The following is a 27350-nucleotide window of genomic DNA, read 5'->3' as shown; positions in this document are numbered from 1 at the left end:
TATGAAACTATTTTGTTCATCAAAAGACACTCTTAAAGAATGAAAACTCAAGCCATAGACTGGGAGAAAATATTTGCAAATCACACATCTGACCAAAGTACTTGTATCCAAAATATATAAAGAACACTCAAAATCCAACATCAAGAAAAGCTAACAAAGAAAAGGGCCTAAAGATTTGAAGAAATACCAAAGAAGATGCAGGGATGGCAAATAAGCATATAAAATGATGCTCCACATCATTCCTCATTAGGGAAGTGCAAATTACAACTGCAACAAGATCCCCTTCATACCTATGTGAAAGGCTAGAATTAAAAACAATTACCATGCCAGTGTTGGCAAGGATGTGGAGAAACTGGAGCTCTTATACATAAAATAATATCATAAATGACACAGCCACTGTGGAAAAGTTTGGCAAATAAGTACATTAGAGAACCTGAACATATCACTGGTCTTTGGGGAAATGCAAGTTTGAATTATACTAAGGTAGTACTGTATACCTATTGTTGTTATTTAGTCACTAAGTGAAGTGAAGTGAAAGTTGCTCAGTTGTGTCTGACTCTTAATTCTCCAGGCCAGAATACTGGAGTGAGTAGCCTTTCCCTTCTCCAGGGGATCTTCCCAACCCAGGGATCGAACCCAGGTCTCCCGCATTGCAGGCATATTCTTTATCAGTTGGGCCACAAGGGAAGTCCAAGAATACCGGAGTGGGTAGCCTATCCCTCCTCCAGCAGATCTTCCCGACCCAGGAGTTGAATCAGGGTCTCCTGCATTGCAGGTGGATTCTTTACCAACTGAGCTATGAGGGAAGCCCTGTTTAGTCACTAAGTTGTGTTTAACTCTTTGCGACCCCATGGACTGCAGCCTGCCAGACTCCTCTGTCCATGGGATTTCCCAGGCAAGAATACTGGAGTGGGTTGCTATTTCCCTCTTCAGAAGATTTTCCCACCCCAGAGATCGAGCTCACATCTCCGGCATTGGCAGGTGGATTGTTAACCACCGAGCCATCTGGGAAGCCCTCACACCTATTAGAATGGCCAGCATTAAAAACCTCACAATATCGACTGTTGGCCAAGGATGCACAGCCACGAGAACTTTCACGCATGTGTTGGGAATGCAGAATGGCACAGCCACTAGGGGAAAGAGCTTAGCAGGTTCCTATCAAGCTAAAATACAGTTCCCATCTGATCCAGCTATGCCGCAGCTGAGTGTTTATCCTAGAGAAATGAAAGTACGATCACAAAAAACCTGTACACAGAGAACATTGACAGCAGGTTTGTTCATAATCATCAAAAACGTCACGAAAATGTCTCCCAACTGTCCAGTGAACAGACGTTGGAGCGCCCTCACCACGGACGCTACACAGCAGGAAGAGGGATGAGCCTCGGATGCACTCAGCACCACGGCCACTGCATTTTGCTGAGCGAAAGAAGCCAGACCCCAAAGGCCACCTGGTGTATGATTCCATGCATGTGACCCCCTAGAAAAGACACAACTGCAGTGATTTTGAATCACCACTGGTTGGGGCTTTGGACCGAGGGAGGAGCTGGTTCTCGTGCAACAGGAGTTTGGGGGCCTGTATGGTCTGGTGGGGGTGTGTCTGCGTTTGTCAAAACTCAGAGAACTGCGCATGGCAAAGTGTGGGTCGAAGGCCAGAGGGGTAGGGCCGCTAGCAGGTACTTGCTTCCATAGGGGCAAGCTGATGGACTTCCTCTCCCTTAGTCTGCTTTTTGCTGACTTCGTTGTTCTTTATTATTATTTTTTATCTTCTGCCTGCGTTTGGGCTTGCTCTTTTTCTGGACCGTGTACTCTCAAGGTGTTTTTTGTAGATGGTGTACAGGTGGCTTCTTTTCAGAATAGCTGTCTTATCCGAAATGCTCTAATCTCCATCCACCTGATATGCCACTTCCCTCAGACTTTCAAGATTTCCTTCCACTGTCTTCAGGTATGTTGATTGGCTGAGTGAAGTCGGATGCCAAACTCTCTGGAAGGTTTTAGGCTGTTTCCTCGTATTTAATGTCAGACATTTCACCAGTGTGTCAGCTACACACCGTTTTCCATTCATCCTGTCGTGTGTTTGGTCAAAGTTCCAAATCTGAAGCACCATGTTTCTTTCCCTTCTCTCTGGAAAATGTTCTGTTTCTCCCTTTGCTGCACATGTTGTCTCTCTGGAAACCCCATCTGATGGAGCTGGACCTTCCCTCCATCCTGCTCTGTGCTTGAGACATGTCTCGGTTCTTCTCTCTTACTCCTTCTCCCTTTGGCTGGTCTGTCCACTGTTCAGCCCTGGTGCTTGGGGGAGACGTCCTACAGCAGGTGACAGCACTGTCCCAACTTTAAGCTCTGCGATGCCCAGTCACTGAGATGGGGGGTTCACAGCCCCTCACCTGCAGAGCCATGGAGACAGGTGGGAGGGGAGCAGCTGGCAAGCACACATGGGTGGGGCTTCGGGACCCTAGGTTAGTCCTGTGTTTGCTTAGAGAACCTCATACAGCTCAGGGGGATCCAGCCCTCAAGGGACACTAAATTAGACCTGTGTTTGCTTAGAGAAGCTCACACAACTCAGGAGTGGTCCAGCTCTCAACCAGAACATGCATTTTACAAGCAGCAAACTCGTGTAAATAAACGAGAAGTGATAGGGGCTCAAAACACCAACAAGGAAAGGGAAGCCTCAGGGAGCCTTCAGCTGGACCAACACATACCTGGAAGGGGTATAAAAGGCCCACAGCCCTGAGCAGCTCGCACAGACTCACTCACACACACTCACATCCTCACCCTCCTCCAGCCCCACCGCCTCCACCATGGCCACCTCCGCCCTGTCTGTCTGCTCCAGTGACCTGAGCTACGGCAGCCGGGTCTGCCTGCCCGGGTCCTGGGACTCCTGCACCGGCTCCTCCTGGCAGGTGGAAGACTGTCCAGAGAGCTGCTGCGAGCCCCCCTGCTGTGCCACCGGCTGCTGCACCCCAGCCCCCCGCCTGACCCTCCTCTGCACCCCAGTGAGCTGCGAATCCAGCCCCTGCTGCCAGCCAGCCTGCAGCAGCTCCTGCCCGGCCTTGTGCTGCCAGCGGTCTAGCTGCCAGTCCTCCTGTTGCACCTCCTCTCCCTGCCAGCAGGCCTGTTGTGAGCCCGTCTGCTGCAGGCCCGTCTGCTGCAGGCCTGTTTGCTGCACACCTATCTGTTGCAGGCCCGTGTGCTGTGAGGCGTCCCCCTGCTCAGCCCCCTCGTCCTACTGCAGACCCTCCTCCTCCGTGTCCCTCCTCTGCCGCCCCGTGTGCCACACCGCCTGCTGCGTGCCCACCCCCTCCTGCCAGCCCAGCTGCTGCCGCCCAGCCTCCTGCGTGTCCTTGCTCTGCCGGCCCGTGTGCTCCCGCCCTGCTTGCTGCATCCCAACCTCGGCCCCGGAGCCCTGTTGCTGACCTGGCACATTGCCAACTCCTTCCAGGGCCAATGCTGACTTTCACCTGAAACTTCCGTAGACTTGAGCCCGGTCTGGGGTCTCCTTCTGCCCCAGAATTTCCTGTTAGCAGCCTTGGCTGGCTCCTGGTTCCCTCCAGGCCCTGAGTGTCAGCAAGCATCCTGCTCTCCATCCTTGTTGGTCATGGATTTTGTCCTGACCTAGGTGAGGGGTCTGCCTGTTGAGAAATAAAGCCATTGTCATGCCCTCTCTGTGCCTTGAGTGCATATCTGTTCAAACCCTGGGAAGACCTTTGTTGTAGAGAGTGGGCTGGGCCGGTTTAGAAACCTGGCCTTGAGCTGCATCCAGGACAGTAACAGCATCAGGCACGGCTAACCACGCCCTGCTGCTCTCTGCCTGGGTGTCCTGTGGCCATAGATCCACTGCAGCCTCTGGCCCAAGTATCCTGCTCACCTGTAGACCCCTGCATGCAGTGAGTGATGGGGTGGCAGTGGGGCGCATGTTCAGGCCCCGGGCATGCACACTGGAAGCATGAGGCCTCACTAGGGACAAAGGAGACCCCGTTTAAAAAGCATCTGCTTTGAATACGTAAAGCTTCCTCCAGAAACAGCTTCAGACAGGCCAGTGCCAGCCGTTCTCTGGTGCCCTGGACAAGAGTGTGAGTGCTTCCCTCTGTGTGCGGAGGTCTGGATGGTGAGAGCCACATGCAGTGATGCTGGGAGGTTGTGTGAGTCAGGGTTCTCCAGAGAAAGAGCCAATTAGACATGTGCACATATGCAGTGATTGATGTTTAGGAGCTAGCTTACACAGGCGGGCAAGACCCCAATCTGCAGGGTGAGGTTCCAGGGAAGAGTTGGTGTTGCAGCTACAGTTGACCTGCTGGTACAGTCTCTTCCTCCTTGGGGGACCTTGGTCTGGTCTCAAGGTCTTCAACTACTTGGGTGAGGCCCACCCACATTTTATAGGGCAATCTGTTTTGCTCAGAGTCCACTGATATCAGTATCGATCTCACCTAAGAAACAACTGTGTCATGACATCCAGACATGTTTACCCAGACAAGTGGACACCATGGCCTCGTCAAGTTGACACTTGAAGCTATCCATCACAGGGACCGACAGCCAAGGGGGATGGGGTTTTGGAAATGGCAGGTGCTCACTGGGTGATGCCCACAGGAATTCAAGTATTAAGGCAGCTATCCCTCCTGAGAAATACGGAGAGGAGGGACATACCCTGGCCCTGTAGGGACAGTGCTGGGTAGGCAAACACCTGCAGGACAGCATGAAGGGCCTTGACTGGGGGCCTCAAATGTAATTGTACCTATTATAATGTGCATGAGTGTGTGCTGAGTTGCTTCAAGCATGTCTGATTCTTTGTGACCTTATGGACTGTAACCTGCCCGATTCTTCTGTCCATGAGATTCTCCAGGCAGGAGTACAGGAGTGGGTTTCTGTGCCTTCCTCCAGGGGTACTTCCTGACCCAGGGATCAAATCTGTGTCTCCTGCAGTTCCTGCTGGCAGGTGAATTCCTTACTGCTAAGCCACAGGGGAAGCCCAACTATTATAATAGCCACATTTAAAAGTGAAAAAAGACAGGTAGAGTTTATTTAATTACATTTTATTAAACCCAATATATGCAAAACTTTTAAAGGGATGGAAACACCAGACCACCTTACCTGTCTCCTGAGAAACCTGTATGTGGGTCAAGAAGCAACGATTATAACTGGATATATAACAGCGGACTGTTTCCAAATTGAGAAAAGAGTATCAAAGCTGTATATTGTCACCCTGCTTATTTAGCTTATATGCAGAGTACATCATGCGAAATGCCAGGCGGGATGAAGTACAAGCTGCAATCAAGATTGCTAGGAGAAATATCAACAACCTGAGTTATACAGATGATACCACCCTTATGGCCGAAAGTGAAGAGAAACTAAAGAGCCTCTTGATGAGGGTGAAAGAGGAGAGTGAAAAAGCTGACATGACGCTCAACGTTCAAAAAACTAAGATCATGGCATCTGGTCCCATCATTTCATGGGAAATAGATGGGGAAACGATGGAAACAGTGACAGACTTTATTTTGGGGGGCTCCAAAATCACTGCAGATGGTGACTGCAGCCATGAAATGAAAAGGTGCTTGCTCCTTGGGAGAAAAGCTATGAGCAACCGAGATAGCATATTAAGAAGCAGGGACATTACTTTGCCAACAAAGGTCTGTCTAGTCAAAGCTATAGGTTTTCCAGTAGTCATGTATGGATGTGAGAGTTGGACCATAAAGAAGGCTGAGCACCAAAGAATTGATGTTCTCGAACTGTGGTGTTGGAGAAGACTCTTGAGAGTCCCTTGGACAGCAAGGAGATCAAGCCTGAATATTCCTTTGGAAGGACTGATGGTAAAGCTGAAGCTCCAATCCATTGGCCACGTGATGCGAAGAGCTGACTCATTAGGAAAGACTCTAAAGTTGGGAATGATTGACAGCAAGAGGAGAAGAGGGTGGCAGAGGGTGAGATGCTTAGATAGCATCATCGACTCAGTGGGTATGAATTTGAGCAAACTGTGGGAGATAGTGGGGGACAGAGGAGCCTGGCATGCTGCAGTCCATGGGGTCACAAAGAGATGGACATGGCTGAGGACCTGAGCAAGCATGCATTCTTTACCTCTGTGCTTTGGAGGAACTAGCAGTGTTTGTCCTGAAAACCACAGAGTTGATTTTCTGTGGTGTTAATTTCCCTCTTTCCCACCTCTGTTGTAAATTTTCAGCTCAGCTGCCTGGTGGTAAATTTCCTTGGACACATGCTTCTTCTGTGTCTAGCACTGACGTTGGCCTGGGGGAAGGCCTGGATAAGAGCCTTGATCCTACATGCAGATGACTGGCTTCCAGTCCCAGTCCTGATACTTTGGGCTGTGTGACCTTGAGATGGTTGCTTAACGTCTCTGTGCCTGGGCTTCCTCATCGATTTACAGAAACTTCCTTGCTGAGGAAACTTCCTTCCTTCCTTCCTTCTTTCTTTCCTTCCTTCCTTCCTTCACTCAGCATTGTTCCTGTTGTTCAGTTGCTCAGTCGTGTCCCACTCTTCGTGACCTCATGGTCTACAGCACAACAGGCCTCCCTGTCCTTCACCATCTCCCAGAGCTTGCTCAAACTCATGTCCCTTGAGTCAATGATGCTATCTAACCAAGTCGTCCTGTGTTGTCCCCTGTTCCTCCTGCTTTAATCTTTCCCAGCATCAGGGTCTTTTCTAATGAGTCAGCTCTTTGAATCAGGTGGCCAAAGGATTGGAGCTGCAGCTTCAGCATCGGTCCTTCCAGTGAATACTCAGGGTTGATTTCCTTTCGGATCTTACCTCAGATATTTTCTATATCTTTTCTGGAGCCAAACAAAGGTGAAATGGGAAAACATCCTGCAACATGGGATATTTATACTCACAAGTTTAATGAGTGAAAACTATTGTGGAAACTACGCCAGCACTAATGAGGGCCTCCTGCAGCCAGCTCTCAACGCCAACAAGGAAGGGAGGGCCTGGGAGTCTCCTGTGGGGACAACACAAGCCACGGGCCAGGTATAAAAGCCCTGCATCCCCAAGCACCTCACACACACAGCTCATACACTCACGCACACGGACACCTCTTCCAGCCCCATCACCTCCACCATGGCTGCCTCCACCCTGTCCGTCTGCTCTGGCGACCTGAGTTACGACTGTCCAGAGAGCTGCTGCGAGCCCCCCTGCTGTGCCCCCAGCTGCTGTGACCCGGCCCCCCGCCTGACCCTCCTCTGCGCCCCAGTGAGCTGCGAGTCCAGCCCCTGCTGCCAGCCATCCTGCAGCGGCTCCTGCCCAGCCTCCGGCTGCCAGCAGTCTAGCTGCCAGTCCTCCTGCTACACCTCCTCCCCCTGCCAGCAGGCCTGCTGTGTGCCCGTCTGCTGCAGATCTGTCTGCTACAGGCCTGTCTGTTGCATACCTGTCTGCTGTACACCTGTGTGCTGCAGGCCTGTCTGCTGTGAGGCCTCCCCTTGCTCAACCTCCTCACGTTGCCAGCAGTCCAGCTGCCAGCCCTCCTGCTGCACCTCCTCCCCCTGCCAGCAGGACTGCTGTGAGCCCGTCTGCTGCAGGCCTGTCTGCTGCAGGCCTGTCTGTTGCACGCCTGTCTGCTGTACACCTGTGTGCTGCAGGCCTGTCTGCTGCAGGCCCGTGTGCTCTGAGGCGTCCCCCTGCTCAGCCCCCTCGTCCTGCTGCAGACCCTCCTCCTCCTCCGTGTCCCTCCTCTGCCGCCCTGTGTGCCGCCCCGCCTGCTACGGGCCCACCTCCTCCTGCCAGCCCAGCTGCTGCCGCCCGGCCTCCTGTGTGTCCCTGCTCTGCAAGCCTGTGTGCTCCCGCCCTGCTTGCTGCCTCCCAACCTCAGCCCCGGAACCCTGCTGCTGACCTGGCATGTCACCCCAGGGCCAGCCGGGCTCAGGTTCCACCTGTGACTCGGCCCTCTGTCCTGACCTGGGCTGGGTGGCTGCCCTCACTCAGGACTGGGTCCCCGATGTCTCCACTGTCCTGACCAACTGAGCTACCCCAGGAACCCCGACCTCATGGCTCCCAGGGCTCCTGCCTCCCAGGAGTCGCCTCCAGCTGTCTCTGGGTCACCTGCCCCCTACCCCTCCAGGTCCTCTGTCCGGGTCACTTGGCCTCGACTTCCAACCTGTCAGCGCCCCCTCAGGCACTTGGATAAATAAACTCACTTCATCACCTGGTCTGCTCCCTTCATGTGATTCTCTGGTGGGGTGGGTGCAGGGGTGGAAGGAAACCAATGATTGTGACCTGACACTAGTCTCCTCCAGCTGTGAGTATTTCTGGCAGTGAGTGTGTTAGTCACTCAGTCGTGTCCGACTCTTTGAGACCCCCATGGACTGTAACCCAGCAGGCTCCTCTGTCCATTCTCCAGGCAAGAATACTGGAGTGGGTTGCCATTCCCTTCTCCAGGGACTCTTCCTGACTCAGGGATCGAACCCGATCTCCTACATTGCAGGCAGATTCTTTCCCATCTGAGTCACCGGGGAAGCCCCGGCAGGAATTGACTGAGACCCCAAAGGACAGTGGCCTGACTCCTCTGGGCAGGTCACCGGCTGGGGCTCCTGCTTCTCCAAGAAGTCAGTGCCCGCTCAGGCCCTGGTCCGCGGCTGGTCCCCTGCAGACCCCTCATGGTCTAGGGGTTTCTCAGGCTCCCTGGACTGCTTCTGCCCACTTGAAACATAAGGGCAAACTGGCCCCTTGAGTCTGCTCCGTGTGGGTGGCCTGAGGACCCCATGTAACACAACCTGTATGTGGCTGGGGTCACCCCTTTTGGTCCGCCAGTGGGTCTGCACTTTTAGCAGAAATATGGTGGGAGGGGAGAGGGCTGCTCCAACCGTGTGGTTGAGAGGGGCTGGATGACCTTCCCACCTGACTGATCCAGAGAGCTAACAAGGTCAGGGCACAAGGAGGCTAAAATGCTGGGCTTGAGGAGGACAGCACAGGCCCGCCTGGGAGGGGAAAGAAACAGAGTGGGTCTCACAGCTGCCCAGCTCGCCACCTCGAGAAGGATTCCAGGACCCAGGCCTGACACCCCGGTGGAGCACCATGGACCCCTCAGTTTTAGAGCTGTCCTGCGAATTGGGGGCAGCATGGGGCAGCTAGTGTCTGGGGTCAGGATGCCAGACAGAAGAGAGCTGTTCTGAGGAACTCCCCTGTCCACAGCGGGTCTCCCTTAAGTGTCCCCTGAGAAATGATAAGCAAACAGCTTTGAGGCTGAGCCTGCTGCTACTGCTAAGTCGCTTCAGTCGTGTCCGACTCAGTGCGACCCCACAGATGGCAGCTCACCAGGCTCCACCGTCCCTAGGATTCTCCAGGCAAGAATACTGGAGTGGGTTGCCATTTCCTTCTCCAGTGCATGAAAGGGAAAAGTGAAAGTGAAGTCGCTCAGTCGTGTCCGACTCTTAGCGACCCCATGGACTGTAGCCTACCAGGCTCCTCCGTCCATGGGATTTTCCAGGCAAGAGTACTGGAGTGGGGTGCCATTGAAAACCCATAAAGTTAGCTGGACTGATTTGCAGAGACGAAACAGAGCCTTAAAGGGACCTGCCCCCACCTGCCTGTTGGAAATATTCATAATTCTCAGGACACGGGTTGGCTCTTCCAAAGGATATTGCCTCAACTCTGAGATAAAATAGTAGGAATGGAAGAGGAGGAATTAGGACAGACCCCACAGATATTAAAAGGCAGTTAAGGTGGAATGGACTCATTCCTTGAAGACACAAATAACCTAAACTTACTTAAAAACCAGATCTCCTTAATTGTCCGTATCAACTTAACATATCTTGTTTTTTAAGGCAGTTCTAGGTTCACAGCAAAACTGAGTGGGAAGTACAGAGTTCCTATATGTCCTCCCCTCACACATCGCAGCCTACCCCACCATCAGTATCTTGTGATTTGATGTATTTGTTACAAATGGGCTACATTCCTTATAATGGATAAACCTACACTGACACATTAATATCACCCAAAGCCCATAGGTTAGGTTAGAGTTCACTCTTGCTGTTGCTAAGTTCTATGTGTTTTGATACATGTATTATAACACATATGGACCATTAGGGAATAGTTTCCCTGCCCTAAAAATCCTCTGTGCTCCATCTATTCATCTCTTCTTCCCTGCTAACCCCTGGCAACCACTGATCTTTTTACTGACTCCATAGTTTTGTCTTTTGCAGAAAAGGTATCCTTGGAACCATCAGGAAAGGAAACTTTTCCCATCGGCTTCTTTCACTTAGTAATGTGCATGTAAGTTTCCTCCATGTTTCTTCATGCCTTGGTAGCCTTTTTTCTATTTTTTTATTGAGGTAAAATATTCATAACACCAAGTTTACAACCTTAACCACTTTAAAGTGTAGAGTTCAATGGTATTAAGTACATTCATAACCTTGTGTAACCATCACCACTATCCATACTCAGGACTCTTTATCTTGCAAAACAAACTCTATACACATTAAGCACAATTCCCATACTTCTTTCTCAAAGCCCCTGGAAAGCGTCATTCTACTTTTCATCTCTAAAGTACTTCATGTAAGTGAAATCACAAAGTATTTGTCTTTTTGTGACTGGCTTATTTATCTTGCCATAATGTCCTCATGGTTCATCCGTAACAGTACCAGATTTACTTCTTTTTAACGGTAAATAATAGTCCATTCTATGTGTATATATACCACATTTTGCTTATTCATTCATCCATCAGTGAACACCTGAATTGCTTCCACTTTTCAGCTATTGTGAAAAAGGCTTCTATGAACGTGCTTTTATAAATATCTCTTCAAGATTCTGCTTTCAATTCTTTTCAGCATATACCCAGTAAAATTACTGGATCATACAGTAATTCTCCTTTTAATTTACTGAGGAACCATCATACTGATTTCCATGTAGCTGTACCAGTTCATGTTCCCACCAACAGTGTACAAGTGTTCCAATTTCTTCACACTCTCACCAATATTTATGTTGCTGCTTTTTAAAATAAATGATCATTATACCAGGAGGTATAAGGTGGTACCTCATTGTAGTTTTGATTTGCATTTCTCTAATGATTAGTTATATTGAGTATATTTTCATGTGCTTATTAGCCATTGGTATATCTTCTTTGGAAAAAGGTCTGTTCGTACCCTTTGCTCATTTTTGAGTTAAGTTTTTTGTTGTTGTTGTTATTGAGTTTTAGGAGTTCTCTACACATTCTGGATGCCATGATCTTAGTTTTCTGAACATTGAGCTTTAAGCCAACGTTTTCACTCTCCTCTTTCACCTTCATCAAGAGGCTCTTTAGTTCTTCTTCACTTCTGCCATAAGGGTGGTGTCATCCGCATATCTGAGGCTATTGATATTTCTCCCGGCAGTCTTGATTCCAGCTTGTGTTTCTTCCAGCCCAGCGTTTCTCATGATGTACTCTGCATAGAAGTTAAATAAGCAGGGTGACAATATACAGCCTTGACGTACTCCTTTTCCTATTTGGAACCAGTCTGTTGTTCCATGTCCAGTTCTAACTGTTGCTTCCTGACCTGCATACAGGTTTCTCAAGAGACAGGTCAGATGGTCTGGTATTCCCATCTCTTTCAGAATTTCCCACAGTTTATTGTGATCCACACAGTCAAAGGCTTTGGCATAATCAATAAAGCAGAAATGGATGTTTCTCTGGAACTCTCTTGCTTTTTCGATGATCCAGCGGATATTGGCAATTTGATCTCTGGTTCCTCTGCCTTTTCTAAAACCAGCTTGAACATCTGGAAGTTCACGGTTCACGTATTGCTGAAGCCTGGCTTGGAGAATTTTGAGCATTACTTTACTAGCATGTGAGATGAGTGCAATTGTGCGGTAGTTTGAGCATTCTTTGGCATTGCCTTTCTTTGGGATTGGAATGAAAACTGACCTTTTCCAGTCCTGTGGCCACTGCTGAGTTTTCCAAATTTGCTGGCATATCGAGTGCAGCACTTTCACAGCATCACCTTTGAGGATTTGAGATAGCTCAACTGGAATTCCATCACCTCCACTAGCTTTGTTCGTAGTGATGCTTTCTAAGGCCCACTTGACTTCACACTCCAGGATGTCTGGCTCTAGGTGAGTGATCACACCATCGTGATTATCTGGGTCGTGAAGATCCTTTTTGTACAGTTTTTCTGTGTGTGTGTGGCATCTGGTCCCATCACTTCATGGGAAATAGATGGGGAAACAGTGGAAACAGTGTCAGACTTTATTTTTGGGGGCTCTAGAATCACTGCTGATGGTGACTGCAGCCATGAAATTAAAAGACGCTTACTCCTTGGAAGGAAGGTTATGGCCAACCTAGATAGCATATTTAAAAGCAGAGACATTACTTTGCCAACAAAAGTCCTTCTAGTCAAGGCTATGGTTTTTCCAGTGGTCATGTATGGATGTGAGATTTGGACAGTGAAGAAAGCTGAGCGCCGAAGAATTGATGCTTTTGAACTGTGGTGTTGGAGAAGACTCTTGAGAGTCCCTTGGACTGCAAGGAGATCCAATCAATCCATCCTGAAAGAGATCAATCCTGGGTGTTCATTGGAAGGTCTGATGTTGAAGCTGAGACTCCAATACTTTGGCCACCTCATGCGAAGGGTTGACTCATTGGAAAAGACCCTAATGCTGGGTAAGATTGGGGGCGGGAGGAGAAGGGGACGACAGAGGATGAGATGGTTGGATGACATCACCGACTCAATGGACATGGGTTTGGGTAGACTCCGGGAGTTGGTGATGGACAGAGAGGCCTGGCGTGCTTTGATTCATGGGGTAGCAAAGAGTCGGACACGACTGAGCGACTGAACTGAACTAATACATTCTTGATATCAATATCTTATCAGATATACGATCTTCAAATGTTTTCTCACATTTCTTTTGGTTACCTTTGTTCTCTGTTGATACTACATTTTGATGAAAAATACTTAAAATTTTAGTGAAGTGCAGTTTTTATATTTTCGTATGTTGACTGTGGCATTGGTGTCATATCCAGGAAATGACTGCCAAATTCAAGGTTGTGAAGTTTTGTCCTATTTTTTCTTCAAAGAATTTTAGAGTTACAGGTCTTACATTTAGATTGAGGATCCACTTTGAGTTAATTTTGTGTATGATATTAGGTATGGATCTAACTTCATTCTTAGGCATGTGAATATCCACTTTTCCTAGAACCATTTGTTGAAAGGCTGTTTTTCCTCCAGTGAATGGACTTAATACCCTCGTCAAAAATGACTTGACCTAATGTGTGAGGGTTTATTTTTGGATCCTGTATTCTCTTCCATTGATCTCTATGTCTGACTTTGTGCCAGTACCATTCTATTTGATTCCTGCTGCGTTATAGTGAGTTTTGAAATCAGGAAGTATGATCCCTCTGGCTTTGTTCTTTTTAAGGATTTTTTTTTCTTTTGGTTATTCAGTTCAGTTCAATTGCTCAGTTTTGTCCGACTCTTTGCGACCCCATGAATCGCAGCACGCCAGACCTCCCTGTCCATTACCAGCTCCCAGAGTTTACCAAAACCCATGTCCATCGAGTCGGTGATGCCATCCAACCATTTCATCCTCTGTCGTCCCCTTCTCCTCCTGCCCTCAATCTTTTCCAGCATTAGGGTCTTTTCTAATGAGTCAACTCTTCGCATGAGGTGGCCAAAGTATTGGAGTTTCAGCTTCAACATCAGTCCTTCCAATGAACACCCAGGATTAATCTCCTTTAGGATGGACTGGTTGGATCTCCTTGCTGTCCAAGGGACTCTCAAGAGTCTTCTCCAACACCACAGTTCAAAAGCATCAATTCTTCTGTGCTCAGCTTTCTTCACCGTTCAAATCTCACATCCATACATGACCACTGGAAAAACCATAGCCTTGACTAGACGGACCTTTGTTGGCAACGTAATGTCTCTGCTTTTAGACATGCTATCTAGGTTGGTCATAACCTTCCTTCCAAGGAGTAAGCGTCTTTTTATTTCATGGCTGCAGTCACCATCAGCGGTGATTTTGGAGCCCAAGAAACTAAAGTCTGACACTGTTTCCACTGTTTCCCCATCTGTTTCCCATGAAGTGATGAGATCAGATGCCATGATCTTAGTTTTCTGAACGCTGAGCTTTAAGCCAACTTCTTCACTCTCCTCTTTCACTTTCATCAAGAGGCTCTTATGTTCTTCTTCGCTTTCTGCCATAAGGATGGTCTCATCTGCATATCTGAGGTTATTGATATTTCTCCCTGCAATCTTGACTCCAGTTTGTGTTTCTTCCAGCCCAGCATTTCTCATGATGGACTCTGCATATAAGTTAAATAAGCAGGGTCACAATATACAGCCTTGACGTACTCCTTTTCCTATTTGGAACCTGTCTGTTGTTCCATGTCCAGTTCTAACTGTTGCTTCCTGACCTGCATACAGGTTTCTCAAGAGACAGGTCAGATGGCCTGGTATTCCCATCTCTCAGAATTTTCCACAGTTTATTGTGATGCACACTGTCAAAGGCTTTGGCATAGTCAATAAAGCAGAAATAGCTGTTTTTCTGGAACTCTCTTGCTTTTTCGATGATCCAGCAGATGTTGGCAATTTGATCTCTGGTTCCTCCGCCTTTTCTAAAACCAGCTTAAACATCTGGAAGTTCACGGTTCACATATTGCTGAAGCCTGGCTTGGAGAATTTTGAGCATTACTTTACTAGTGTGTGAGATGAGTGCAATTGTGTGGTAGTTTGAGCATTCTTTGCCTTTGGGATTGGAATGAAAACTGACCTTTTCCAGTCCTGTGGCCACTGCTGAGTTTTCCTATTCGCTGGCATATTGAGTGCAGCACTTTCACAGCATCATCTTTCAGGATTTGAAGTAGCTCAACTGGAATTCCATCACCTCCACCAGCTTTGTTCGTAGGGATGCTTTGTGTTCCCATGGACTATAGTCCATGGAATTCTCTAGGCCAGAACACAGGAGTGGGTAGCCTTTCCCTTCTCCAGGGGATCTTCCCAACCCAGGGATCGAACCCAGGTCTCCTGCATTGCAGGGGGATTCTTTACCAGCTGAGCCACAAGGGAAGCCCTTTGGTTATTCAGGGTCCCTTAAAATTCCATATGAATTTTTGAAAGAGTTTTTTTATTTCTCCAAACAGTCATCAAGATGTTGATAGCAACTGCATTAAATATATAGATTGCTTTGGATAGTAATGATATCTTAACAATATTAAACCTTCCAATCCATAAATATGGGAAGTGTTTCCATTTACTTATGTCTTCTTTTATTTCTTTCAACAATGATTTGTAGTTTTCACTGTAGAAATTTTTGACCTCCTTGATTAATTCCTAAGTATTTTACTTTTTCGATGATATTCTAAATGGAATCATTTTTGTAATTTCCTTTTAGCTTTCATTATTAGTGTATAGAAATGCAACTAATTTTTCATATATTGACTTTGTATCCTGCTGTTTTGCTGAATTCACTTATTAGTTGTAACGGTTTTGTGTGTAGGTATGGAATTTTTAAGATTTTGTACATATAAGAATTATGTACATATAACATCTGTGAACGGAGATGATTTTGCTTCTTCTTCAACTTAAATGCCTTTTTTTCTTTTGCCCAGCTGCTCTCCTAGTACTCCCAGGACTGATGAATAGCAGTTGCAAAAGTGGGCAACCTTGCCTAGCTCCTGATCTTAAAAGAAATGCTTTCAGTCTTTCAACGTTGAGTGTGATGTTTGCTGTGGGTGTTTCATATATGTATTTTTTAAAATTATATTGAGGCAGTTTCCTTATATTTTCAGTTTGTTGAGTGTTTTTATCATAAAAGGTGTTGAATTTTGTCAAGTGCTTTTTCTGCATCAATTGAGATGATTATGTATTTTCCACTCCATTCCATTAATGTGGTGTGTTATATTCATTGATTTTCATATGAATCCTTCCACCCGTTCATTCCCGCAGGCGATCCCCTTTGGTCATGGTGTACAATTCTTTTAATTTGCTGCTGAATTCAGTTTGCTAGTATTTTGATGAGGATTTTTGTAAAAGACTGAATGCTTTTCCTCTAAGACCAAGAGCAAGACACAGGTTTCTTCTCTCTGCATTCCTTCAACATCATAGGTAAGATCACGTCTTGTGCAACAAAGTAACAAATAAAAGGGTGCATAATGAGGAAACAAAATCATCTCTACTCACAGAGGACGTGATTGTCCACATCGAAAACCCTTAATAAACTATAAAAAGACTCATAGAAATACATGAGGGTTTAGCAAGTTGAAGGATGCAAGCTTGGAGTAATAAAAATTAATTATATTTCTTGGGCTTCCCTGGGAGCTCAGTGGATAAGAATCCACCTGCCAATGCAGGGGACATGGATTCGACCTCTGATTGGGAAGATTCCACAGGCTGCAGAGCAACGAAAGCCGGTGCACCGCAACTACAGCCTGCATGCCACAATTACTGAAGCCCACACACCCTAGGGGGCTTCCCAGGTGGCTTAGTGGTAAAGAATCCACCTGCCAGTGCAGAAGACACAGGCAATGCAGGTTCGATCCCTGGGTTGGGAAAATCCCCTGGAGGAGGACATGGCAACCCACTCCAGTATTCTTGCCTGGAGTATCCCATGGACAGAGGAGCCTGGTGGGCCACAGTCCATGGGGTCACAAATAGTCAGACACGACTGGCAACTGAGCGTGCATGCATGTACACACTCTAGGACCTGCAAGCTACACTTACTGCGCCTACCTGCTGCAACCACTGAAGCCTGAGCACCGTGAGCGCATTCTCCACAAGAGAAGCCACTGCAATGAGAAAGCCCATGGACCGCAACTAGAAAAAGCCCTCACACAGAAGTGAAGACCCAGCACAACTGTAAATAATAAACAAACAAATAATTTTAGAAACTATTTATATTTCTACATAATACCAATGAAATTGAATTAACTTTTTTGTTTAAAAGTATATTAGAATAAACAAATGAAAACAGGTATAAGTTTTACAGAATATGTTCATAATGACATCTATAAAAACACTGATGAAAGAAAAAGAAGACACAAATAAGTGTAGAACTAGACCATGTCTACATGTTTAAATATTATTATGATGTCAGTTGCCTCCAAACTGGGGCCTCCCTGGTAGTTCAGCTGGTAAAGGATCTGCCTGAAATGCAGGTTACCCTGGTTTGACTCCTGGGTTGGGAAGATCCCCTGGAGAAGGGATAGACTACCCACTCCAGTACTCTTGGGCTTCCCTGGTGGCTCAGATGTTTGAGAATCTGCCTGCAATGCAGGAAACATGGGTTCAGTCCCTGGCTTGGAAAGATCCCCTGGAGGAGGGCTTGGCAACCCTCTCCAGGATTCTTGCCTGGAGAATCCCCATGGACAGAGGAGCCTGGCAGGCTACAGTCCATGGGGTCACAAAGAGTTGGACACGACTAAGCGACTAAACACAGCACATCGCCTCCAAATTGATCTATGGATTCAAAGTAATCCCAATAAAAAACAGGATTTCTTTGTTAGTACCAATAAGTTGACCCTAAAATTATTTGGAAAGGCAAAGGAGCTCAAGGAGCCAAAAAATTTGAAAATGAGTTAAGAAAGTTGGAGGTTTTATCCTATCTGACTTCAGTATTTAGCATAAAGCTATAATAATCAAGACAATCCAGTGCTGGCAAAGGTACAGTCCCAGACGAATGATACAGAAAAGAAAAACAGGCCCACACAAATGAAATCAACTGATTTTTGATAAAAGTGCAAAGGCAGTTTGGAACAATGGATGTCTATATGCAAAACAAACAAACAAAATAAACCTTGACCCATACCTCAATTTTTACTTAATGTAAAACTTTAATCAAAATTTATCAGAGAGCTAAATACAAAATGTAAAAGTTTTAAACTTTCAGAGGAAAACATAGGAGAAAATCTCTGTGACCTTGTGGTTAGGCAGAGTTCTTAGATTCAACACCAAAAGCATGATCGCTAAAAGAAAAAAATTAATACACTGGACTTTATCAGTATGAAACTATTTTGTTCATCAAAAGACACTCTTAAAGAATGAAAACTCAAGCCATAGACTGGGAGAAAATATTTGCAAATCACACATCTGACCAAAGTACTTGTATCCAAAATATATAAAGAACACTCAAAATCCAACATCAAGAAAAGCTAACAAAGAAAAGGGCCTAAAGATTTGAAGAAATACCAAAGAAGATGCAGGGATGGCAAATAAGCATATAAAATGATGCTCCACATCATTCCTCATTAGGGAAGTGCAAATTACAACTGCAACAAGATCCCCTTCATACCTATGTGAAAGGCTAGAATTAAAAACAATTACCATGCCAGTGTTGGCAAGGATGTGGAGAAACTGGAGCTCTTATACATAAAATAATATCATAAATGACACAGCCACTGTGGAAAAGTTTGGCAAATAAGTACATTAGAGAACCTGAACATATCACTGGTCTTTGGGGAAATGCAAGTTTGAATTATACTAAGGTAGTACTGTATACCTATTGTTGTTATTTAGTCACTAAGTGAAGTGAAGTGAAAGTTGCTCAGTTGTGTCTGACTCTTAATTCTCCAGGCCAGAATACTGGAGTGAGTAGCCTTTCCCTTCTCCAGGGGATCTTCCCAACCCAGGGATCGAACCCAGGTCTCCCGCATTGCAGGCATATTCTTTATCAGTTGGGCCACAAGGGAAGTCCAAGAATACCGGAGTGGGTAGCCTATCCCTCCTCCAGCAGATCTTCCCGACCCAGGAGTTGAATCAGGGTCTCCTGCATTGCAGGTGGATTCTTTACCAACTGAGCTATGAGGGAAGCCCTGTTTAGTCACTAAGTTGTGTTTAACTCTTTGCGACCCCATGGACTGCAGCCTGCCAGACTCCTCTGTCCATGGGATTTCCCAGGCAAGAATACTGGAGTGGGTTGCTATTTCCCTCTTCAGAAGATTTTCCCACCCCAGAGATCGAGCTCACATCTCCGGCATTGGCAGGTGGATTGTTAACCACCGAGCCATCTGGGAAGCCCTCACACCTATTAGAATGGCCAGCATTAAAAACCTCACAATATCGACTGTTGGCCAAGGATGCACAGCCACGAGAACTTTCACGCATGTGTTGGGAATGCAGAATGGCACAGCCACTAGGGGAAAGAGCTTAGCAGGTTCCTATCAAGCTAAAATACAGTTCCCATCTGATCCAGCTATGCCGCAGCTGAGTGTTTATCCTAGAGAAATGAAAGTACGATCACAAAAAACCTGTACACAGAGAACATTGACAGCAGGTTTGTTCATAATCATCAAAAACGTCACGAAAATGTCTCCCAACTGTCCAGTGAACAGACGTTGGAGCGCCCTCACCACGGACGCTACACAGCAGGAAGAGGGATGAGCCTCGGATGCACTCAGCACCACGGCCACTGCATTTTGCTGAGCGAAAGAAGCCAGACCCCAAAGGCCACCTGGTGTATGATTCCATGCATGTGACCCCCTAGAAAAGACACAACTGCAGTGATTTTGAATCACCACTGGTTGGGGCTTTGGACCGAGGGAGGAGCTGGTTCTCGTGCAACAGGAGTTTGGGGGCCTGTATGGTCTGGTGGGGGTGTGTCTGCGTTTGTCAAAACTCAGAGAACTGCGCATGGCAAAGTGTGGGTCGAAGGCCAGAGGGGTAGGGCCGCTAGCAGGTACTTGCTTCCATAGGGGCAAGCTGATGGACTTCCTCTCCCTTAGTCTGCTTTTTGCTGACTTCGTTGTTCTTTATTATTATTTTTTATCTTCTGCCTGCGTTTGGGCTTGCTCTTTTTCTGGACCGTGTACTCTCAAGGTGTTTTTTGTAGATGGTGTACAGGTGGCTTCTTTTCAGAATAGCTGTCTTATCCGAAATGCTCTAATCTCCATCCACCTGATATGCCACTTCCCTCAGACTTTCAAGATTTCCTTCCACTGTCTTCAGGTATGTTGATTGGCTGAGTGAAGTCGGATGCCAAACTCTCTGGAAGGTTTTAGGCTGTTTCCTCGTATTTAATGTCAGACATTTCACCAGTGTGTCAGCTACACACCGTTTTCCATTCATCCTGTCGTGTGTTTGGTCAAAGTTCCAAATCTGAAGCACCATGTTTCTTTCCCTTCTCTCTGGAAAATGTTCTGTTTCTCCCTTTGCTGCACATGTTGTCTCTCTGGAAACCCCATCTGATGGAGCTGGACCTTCCCTCCATCCTGCTCTGTGCTTGAGACATGTCTCGGTTCTTCTCTCTTACTCCTTCTCCCTTTGGCTGGTCTGTCCACTGTTCAGCCCTGGTGCTTGGGGGAGACGTCCTACAGCAGGTGACAGCACTGTCCCAACTTTAAGCTCTGCGATGCCCAGTCACTGAGATGGGGGGTTCACAGCCCCTCACCTGCAGAGCCATGGAGACAGGTGGGAGGGGAGCAGCTGGCAAGCACACATGGGTGGGGCTTCGGGACCCTAGGTTAGTCCTGTGTTTGCTTAGAGAACCTCATACAGCTCAGGGGGATCCAGCCCTCAAGGGACACTAAATTAGACCTGTGTTTGCTTAGAGAAGCTCACACAACTCAGGAGTGGTCCAGCTCTCAACCAGAACATGCATTTTACAAGCAGCAAACTCGTGTAAATAAACGAGAAGTGATAGGGGCTCAAAACACCAACAAGGAAAGGGAAGCCTCAGGGAGCCTTCAGCTGGACCAACACATACCTGGAAGGGGTATAAAAGGCCCACAGCCCTGAGCAGCTCGCACAGACTCACTCACACACACTCACATCCTCACCCTCCTCCAGCCCCACCGCCTCCACCATGGCCACCTCCGCCCTGTCTGTCTGCTCCAGTGACCTGAGCTACGGCAGCCGGGTCTGCCTGCCCGGGTCCTGGGACTCCTGCACCGGCTCCTCCTGGCAGGTGGAAGACTGTCCAGAGAGCTGCTGCGAGCCCCCCTGCTGTGCCACCGGCTGCTGCACCCCAGCCCCTCGCCTGACCCTCCTCTGCACCCCAGTGAGCTGCGAATCCAGCCCCTGCTGCCAGCCAGCCTGCAGCAGCTCCTGCCCGGCCTTGTGCTGCCAGCGGTCTAGCTGCCAGTCCTCCTGTTGCACCTCCTCTCCCTGCCAGCAGGCCTGTTGTGAGCCCGTCTGCTGCAGGCCCGTCTGCTGCAGGCCTGTTTGCTGCACACCTATCTGTTGCAGGCCCGTGTGCTGTGAGGCGTCCCCCTGCTCAGCCCCCTCGTCCTACTGCAGACCCTCCTCCTCCGTGTCCCTCCTCTGCCGCCCCGTGTGCCACACCGCCTGCTGCGTGCCCACCCCCTCCTGCCAGCCCAGCTGCTGCCGCCCAGCCTCCTGCGTGTCCTTGCTCTGCCGGCCCGTGTGCTCCCGCCCTGCTTGCTGCATCCCAACCTCGGCCCCGGAGCCCTGTTGCTGACCTGGCACATTGCCAACTCCTTCCAGGGCCAATGCTGACTTTCACCTGAAACTTCCGTAGACTTGAGCCCGGTCTGGGGTCTCCTTCTGCCCCAGAATTTCCTGTTAGCAGCCTTGGCTGGCTCCTGGTTCCCTCCAGGCCCTGAGTGTCAGCAAGCATCCTGCTCTCCATCCTTGTTGGTCATGGATTTTGTCCTGACCTAGGTGAGGGGTCTGCCTGTTGAGAAATAAAGCCATTGTCATGCCCTCTCTGTGCCTTGAGTGCATATCTGTTCAAACCCTGGGAAGACCTTTGTTGTAGAGAGTGGGCTGGGCCGGTTTAGAAACCTGGCCTTGAGCTGCATCCAGGACAGTAACAGCATCAGGCATGGCTAACCACGCCCTGCTGCTCTCTGCCTGGGTGTCCTGTGGCCATAGATCCACTGCAGCCTCTGGCCCAAGTATCCTGCTCACCTGTAGACCCCTGCATGCAGTGAGTGATGGGGTGGCAGTGGGGCGCATGTTCAGGCCCCGGGCATGCACACTGGAAGCATGAGGCCTCACTAGGGACAAAGGAGACCCCGTTTAAAAAGCATCTGCTTTGAATACGTAAAGCTTCCTCCAGAAACAGCTTCAGACAGGCCAGTGCCAGCCGTTCTCTGGTGCCCTGGACAAGAGTGTGAGTGCTTCCCTCTGTGTGCGGAGGTCTGGATGGTGAGAGCCACATGCAGTGATGCTGGGAGGTTGTGTGAGTCAGGGTTCTCCAGAGAAAGAGCCAATTAGACATGTGCACATATGCAGTGATTGATGTTTAGGAGCTAGCTTACACAGGCGGGCAAGACCCCAATCTGCAGGGTGAGGTTCCAGGGAAGAGTTGGTGTTGCAGCTACAGTTGACCTGCTGGTACAGTCTCTTCCTCCTTGGGGGACCTTGGTCTGGTCTCAAGGTCTTCAACTACTTGGGTGAGGCCCACCCACATTTTATAGGGCAATCTGTTTTGCTCAGAGTCCACTGATATCAGTATCGATCTCACCTAAGAAACAACTGTGTCATGACATCCAGACATGTTTACCCAGACAAGTGGACACCATGGCCTCGTCAAGTTGACACTTGAAGCTATCCATCACAGGGACCGACAGCCAAGGGGGATGGGGTTTTGGAAATGGCAGGTGCTCACTGGGTGATGCCCACAGGAATTCAAGTATTAAGGCAGCTATCCCTCCTGAGAAATACGGAGAGGAGGGACATACCCTGGCCCTGTAGGGACAGTGCTGGGTAGGCAAACACCTGCAGGACAGCATGAAGGGCCTTGACTGGGGGCCTCAAATGTAATTGTACCTATTATAATGTGCATGAGTGTGTGCTGAGTTGCTTCAAGCATGTCTGATTCTTTGTGACCTTATGGACTGTAACCTGCCCGATTCTTCTGTCCATGAGATTCTCCAGGCAGGAGTACAGGAGTGGGTTTCTGTGCCTTCCTCCAGGGGTACTTCCTGACCCAGGGATCAAATCTGTGTCTCCTGCAGTTCCTGCTGGCAGGTGAATTCCTTACTGCTAAGCCACAGGGGAAGCCCAACTATTATAATAGCCACATTTAAAAGTGAAAAAAGACAGGTAGAGTTTATTTAATTACATTTTATTAAACCCAATATATGCAAAACTTTTAAAGGGATGGAAACACCAGACCACCTTACCTGTCTCCTGAGAAACCTGTATGTGGGTCAAGAAGCAACGATTATAACTGGATATATAACAGCGGACTGTTTCCAAATTGAGAAAAGAGTATCAAAGCTGTATATTGTCACCCTGCTTATTTAGCTTATATGCAGAGTACATCATGCGAAATGCCAGGCGGGATGAAGTACAAGCTGCAATCAAGATTGCTAGGAGAAATATCAACAACCTGAGTTATACAGATGATACCACCCTTATGGCCGAAAGTGAAGAGAAACTAAAGAGCCTCTTGATGAGGGTGAAAGAGGAGAGTGAAAAAGCTGACATGACGCTCAACGTTCAAAAAACTAAGATCATGGCATCTGGTCCCATCATTTCATGGGAATTAGATGGGGAAACGATGGAAACAGTGACAGACTTTATTTTGGGGGGCTCAAAAATCACTGCAGATGGTGACTGCAGCCATGAAATGAAAAGATGCTTGCTCCTTGGAAGAAAAGCTATGACCAACAGAGACAGCATATTAAGAAGCAGAGACATTACTTTGCCAGCAAAGGTCTGTCTAGTCAAAGCTATAGGTTTTCCAGTAGTCATGTATGGATGTGAGAGTTGGACCATCAAGAAGACTGAGCACCAAAGAACTGATGCTGTTGAACTGTGGTATTGGAGAAGACTCTTGAGAGTCCCTTGGACAGCAAGGAGATCAAGCCTGAATATTCCTTTGGAAGGACTGATGGTAAAGCTGAAGCTCCATTCCTTTGGCCACCTGATGCGAAGAGCTGACTCATTAGGAAAGACTCTAAAGTTGGGAATGATTGACAGCAAAAGGAGAAGAGGGTGGCAGAGGGTGAGATTCTTAGATAGCATCATCGACTCAGTGGGTAAGATTTTTAGCAGACTCTGGGAGATAGTGGGGGACAGAGGAGCCTGCCATGCCGCAGTCCATAGGATCGCAGAGAATGGACTTAACTTAGCTACTGAACATCAACAACAATACAAAAGCGTAGCATTTCAGTACATGTGATATTAATAAATTATCAGAACCTCACCAGGGTCACTGCCTGGGAAGGATCAGACTTTGTATGTACCAACAGAACCCATTGCTCTCGCTGTTTAGACTTTTTTCCTTTTCTTCTCACCTACACCTGCCCAGTTCCCCATGTGCTCCTGTATGTTTCGTCACTCGGTCCTTTGTCTTCTTTCTTTCTGGTTTTTGTTTGTAAGATTTTTTTAATGTGGACAATTTTTAAAGTCTTTATTGAATTTGTTACCACATTGCTTCTTTTTTATGTTTCGGTTTTTCTTGCTGAGGGGCCTGTGGTGTCTTGGCTCCCTGACGGGGGACTGAACCCACACCCCATGCACTGGAAGGTGGATTCTTAACCCCTGGGCCTCCAGGGCAGTCCCATCATTTGTCTTGTTTCTTTCTTTTTTTTTTTTTTTATAAATTTATTTATTTTAGTTGGGGGCTAATTACTTTACAATATTGTAATAGTTTTTGCCATACATTGACATGAATCAGCCATGGGTTTACATGTGTTCCCCTTCCTGGACCCCCCACCCACCTCCCTCCCCATCCCATCCTTCTGGATCATCCCATTGCCCCGGCCCTGAGCCCTTGTCACATGCATCGAACATGGAATGGTGTTCTGTTTCACATATGATAATATACATGTTTCAATGCTATTCTCCCAGAACGTCCCACCCTCACCTTCTCCCTCAGAGTCCATAAAATTGTTCCATGCATCTGTGTCTCTTATTCTGTCTCGCATATAGGGTTATCATTACCATCTTTCAAATTCCATATATATGCATTAGTATACTGTAGTGGTGTTTTTCTTTCTGGCTTACTTCACTCTGTATAATGGGCTCCAGTTTCATCCATCTCAGTAGAACCGATTCAAATGTATTTTTTTTAATGGCTGAGTAATATTCCATTGTGTATATGTACCACAGCTTCCTTATCCATTCGTCTGCTGATGGACATCTAGGTTGCTTCCATGTCCTGGCTATTGTAAACAGTGCTGCGATGAACACTGGGGTACACGCGTCTCTTTCAATTCTGGTTTCCTCGGTGTATATGCCCAGCAGTGGGATTGCTGGGTCATATGGCAGTTCTATTCCCAGTTTTTTAAGGAATCTCCACACTGTTCTCCATAGTGGCTGTACTAGTTTGCATTCCCACCAACAGTGTAAGAGGGTTCCCTTTTCTCCACACCCTCTCCAGCATTTATTGCTTGTAGACTTTTGGATAGCAGCCATTCTGACTGGTGTGAAATGATACCTCATTGTGGTTTTGATTTGCATTTCTCTAATAATGAGTGATGTTGAGCATCTTTTCATGTGTTTGTTAGCCATCTGTATGTCTTCTTTGGAGAAATGTCTGTTTAGTTCTTTGGCCCATTTTTTGATTGGGTCGTTTATTTTTCGGGAATTCAGCTGCAGAAGTTGCTTGTATATTTTTGATATTAATTGTTTGTCTGTTGCTTCATTTGCTATTATTTTCTCCCATTCTGAAGGCTGTCTTTTCACCTTGTTTATAGTTTCCTTTGTTGTGCAAAAGCTTTTAATTTTAATTAGGTCCCATTTGTTTATTTTTGCTTTTATTTCCAATATCCTGGGAGGTGGGTCATGGAGGATCCTGCTATGATTTATGTCGGAGAGTGTTTTGCCTATGTTTTCCTCTAGGAGTTTTATTGTTTCTGGTCTTACGTTTAGATCTTTAATCCATTTTGAGTTTATTTTTGTGTACGGTGTTAGGAAGTGTTCTAGTTTCATTCTTTTACAAGTGGTTGACCAGTTTTCCCAGCACCACTTGTTAAAGAGATTGTCTTTTCTCCATTGTATATTCTTGCCTCCTTTGTCGAAGATAAGGTGTCCATATGTGCGTGGGTTTATCTCTGGGCTTTCTATTTTGTTCCATTGATCTATATTTCTATCTTTGTGCCAGTACCATACTGTCTTGATGACTGTGGCTTTGTAGTAGAGCCTGAAGTCAGGCAGGTTGATTCCTCCAGTTCCATTCTTCTTCCTCAAGATTGCTTTGGCTATTCGAGGTTTCTTATATTTCCACACAAATTGTGAGATGATTTGTTCTAGTTCTGTGAAAAATACCATTGGTAGCTTGATAGGGATTGCATTGAATCTATAGATTGCTTTGGGTAGTATACTCATTTTCACTATATTAATTCTTCCAATCCATGAACACGGTATATTTCTCCATCTGTTTGTGTCCTCTTTGATTTCTTTCGTCAGTGTTTTATAGTTTTCTATATATAAGTCTTTTGTTTCTTTAGGTAGATATATTCCTAAGTATTTTATTCTTTTTGATGCAATGGTGAATGGTATTGTTTCCTTAATTTCTCTTTCTGTTTTCTCAATATTGGAGTATAGGAATGCAAGGGATTTCTGTGTGTTAATTTTATATCCTGCAACTTTACTATATTCATTGATCAACTCTAGTAATTTTCTAGTAGAGTCTTTAGAGTTTTCTATGTAGAGGATCATGTCATCTGCAAACAGTGAGAGTTTTACTTCTTCTTTTCCTATCTGTATTCCTTTTATTTCTTTTTCAGCTCTGATTGCTGTGGCCAAAACTTCCAAAACTATGTTGAATAGTAGTGGTGAAAGTGGGCATCCTTGCCTTGTTCCTGACTTTAGGGGAAATGCTTTCAATTTTTCACCATTGAGGATAATGTTTGCTGTGGGTTTGTCATATATAGCTTTTATTATATTGAGATATGTTCCTTCTATTCCTGCTTTCTGGAGGGTTTTAATCATAAATGGATGCTGAATTTTGTCAAAGGCTTTTTCTGCATCTATTGAGATAACCATATGGTTTTTTTCTTTCAATTTGTTAATGTGGTGTATTACATTGATTGATTTGCGGATGTTAAAAAAACCTTGCATTCCTGGGATAAAGCCCACTTGGTCATGATGTATGATCTTTTTAATATGATGTTGGATTCTGTTTGCTAGAATTTTATTAAGGATTTTTGCATCTATGTTCATCAGTGATATTGGCCTGTAGTTTTCCTTTTTTGTGACATCTTTGTCTGGTTTTGGAATTAGGGTGATGGTGGCCTCATAGAATGAGTTTGGAAGTTTACCATCTTCTGCAATTTTCTGGAAGAGTTTGAGTAGGATAGGTGTTAGCTCTTCTCTAAATTTTTGGTAGAATTCCGCTGTGAAGCCGTCTGGTCCTGGGCTTTTGTTTGCTGGAAGATTTCTGATTACAGTTTCGATTTCCGTGCTTGTGATGGGTCTGTTAAGATCTTCTATTTCTTCATGGTTCAGTTTTGGAAAGTTATACTTTTCTAAGAATTTGTCCATTTCTTCCAAGTTGTCCATTTTATTGGCATATAGCTGTTGGTAGTAGTCTCTTAT

At 46.6% G+C, this 27350-nt stretch overlaps 4 protein-coding genes across 5 annotated transcripts in view; all 4 read left to right on the top strand.

Moving 5' to 3' along the window:
• Positions 1-27350, top strand: part of TSPEAR (thrombospondin type laminin G domain and EAR repeats) — a 184109-nt gene that overhangs the window by 122273 nt on the left and 34486 nt on the right. The gene's annotated exons all lie outside the window — the stretch shown is intronic.
• On the top strand, positions 2799-3413 carry LOC145539122 (uncharacterized). The gene has a single exon (XM_081572612.1). The coding sequence runs from the start codon at positions 2799-2801 to the stop codon at positions 3411-3413; it is 615 nt and encodes a 204-aa protein (XP_081428738.1).
• On the top strand, positions 7060-7827 carry LOC145539121 (uncharacterized). Its single transcript, XM_081572611.1, has one exon. The coding sequence runs from the start codon at positions 7060-7062 to the stop codon at positions 7825-7827; it is 768 nt and encodes a 255-aa protein (XP_081428737.1).
• Positions 20698-21312, top strand: LOC145538294 (uncharacterized). The gene has a single exon (XM_081570093.1). It carries the CDS (start codon positions 20698-20700, stop codon positions 21310-21312), a length of 615 nt encoding a protein of 204 aa, XP_081426219.1.

Source organism: Giraffa tippelskirchi, chromosome 2 (assembly GCF_054371585.1).
Source record: "Giraffa tippelskirchi isolate mGirTip1 chromosome 2, T2T-mGirTip1v1.2.pri, whole genome shotgun sequence".
Taxonomy (NCBI): domain Eukaryota; kingdom Metazoa; phylum Chordata; class Mammalia; order Artiodactyla; family Giraffidae; genus Giraffa; species Giraffa tippelskirchi.
Note: the sequence above shows the minus strand (reverse complement) of the source record. Positions and strands in the feature narration are given on the sequence as shown.

Coding starts and splice junctions, on each gene's coding strand:
- LOC145539121 (XM_081572611.1), top strand. CDS start 7,060: ATGGCTGCCTCCACCCTGTCCGTCTGCTCTGGCGACCTGAGTTACGAC.
- LOC145538294 (XM_081570093.1), top strand. CDS start 20,698: ATGGCCACCTCCGCCCTGTCTGTCTGCTCCAGTGACCTGAGCTACGGC.
- LOC145539122 (XM_081572612.1), top strand. CDS start 2,799: ATGGCCACCTCCGCCCTGTCTGTCTGCTCCAGTGACCTGAGCTACGGC.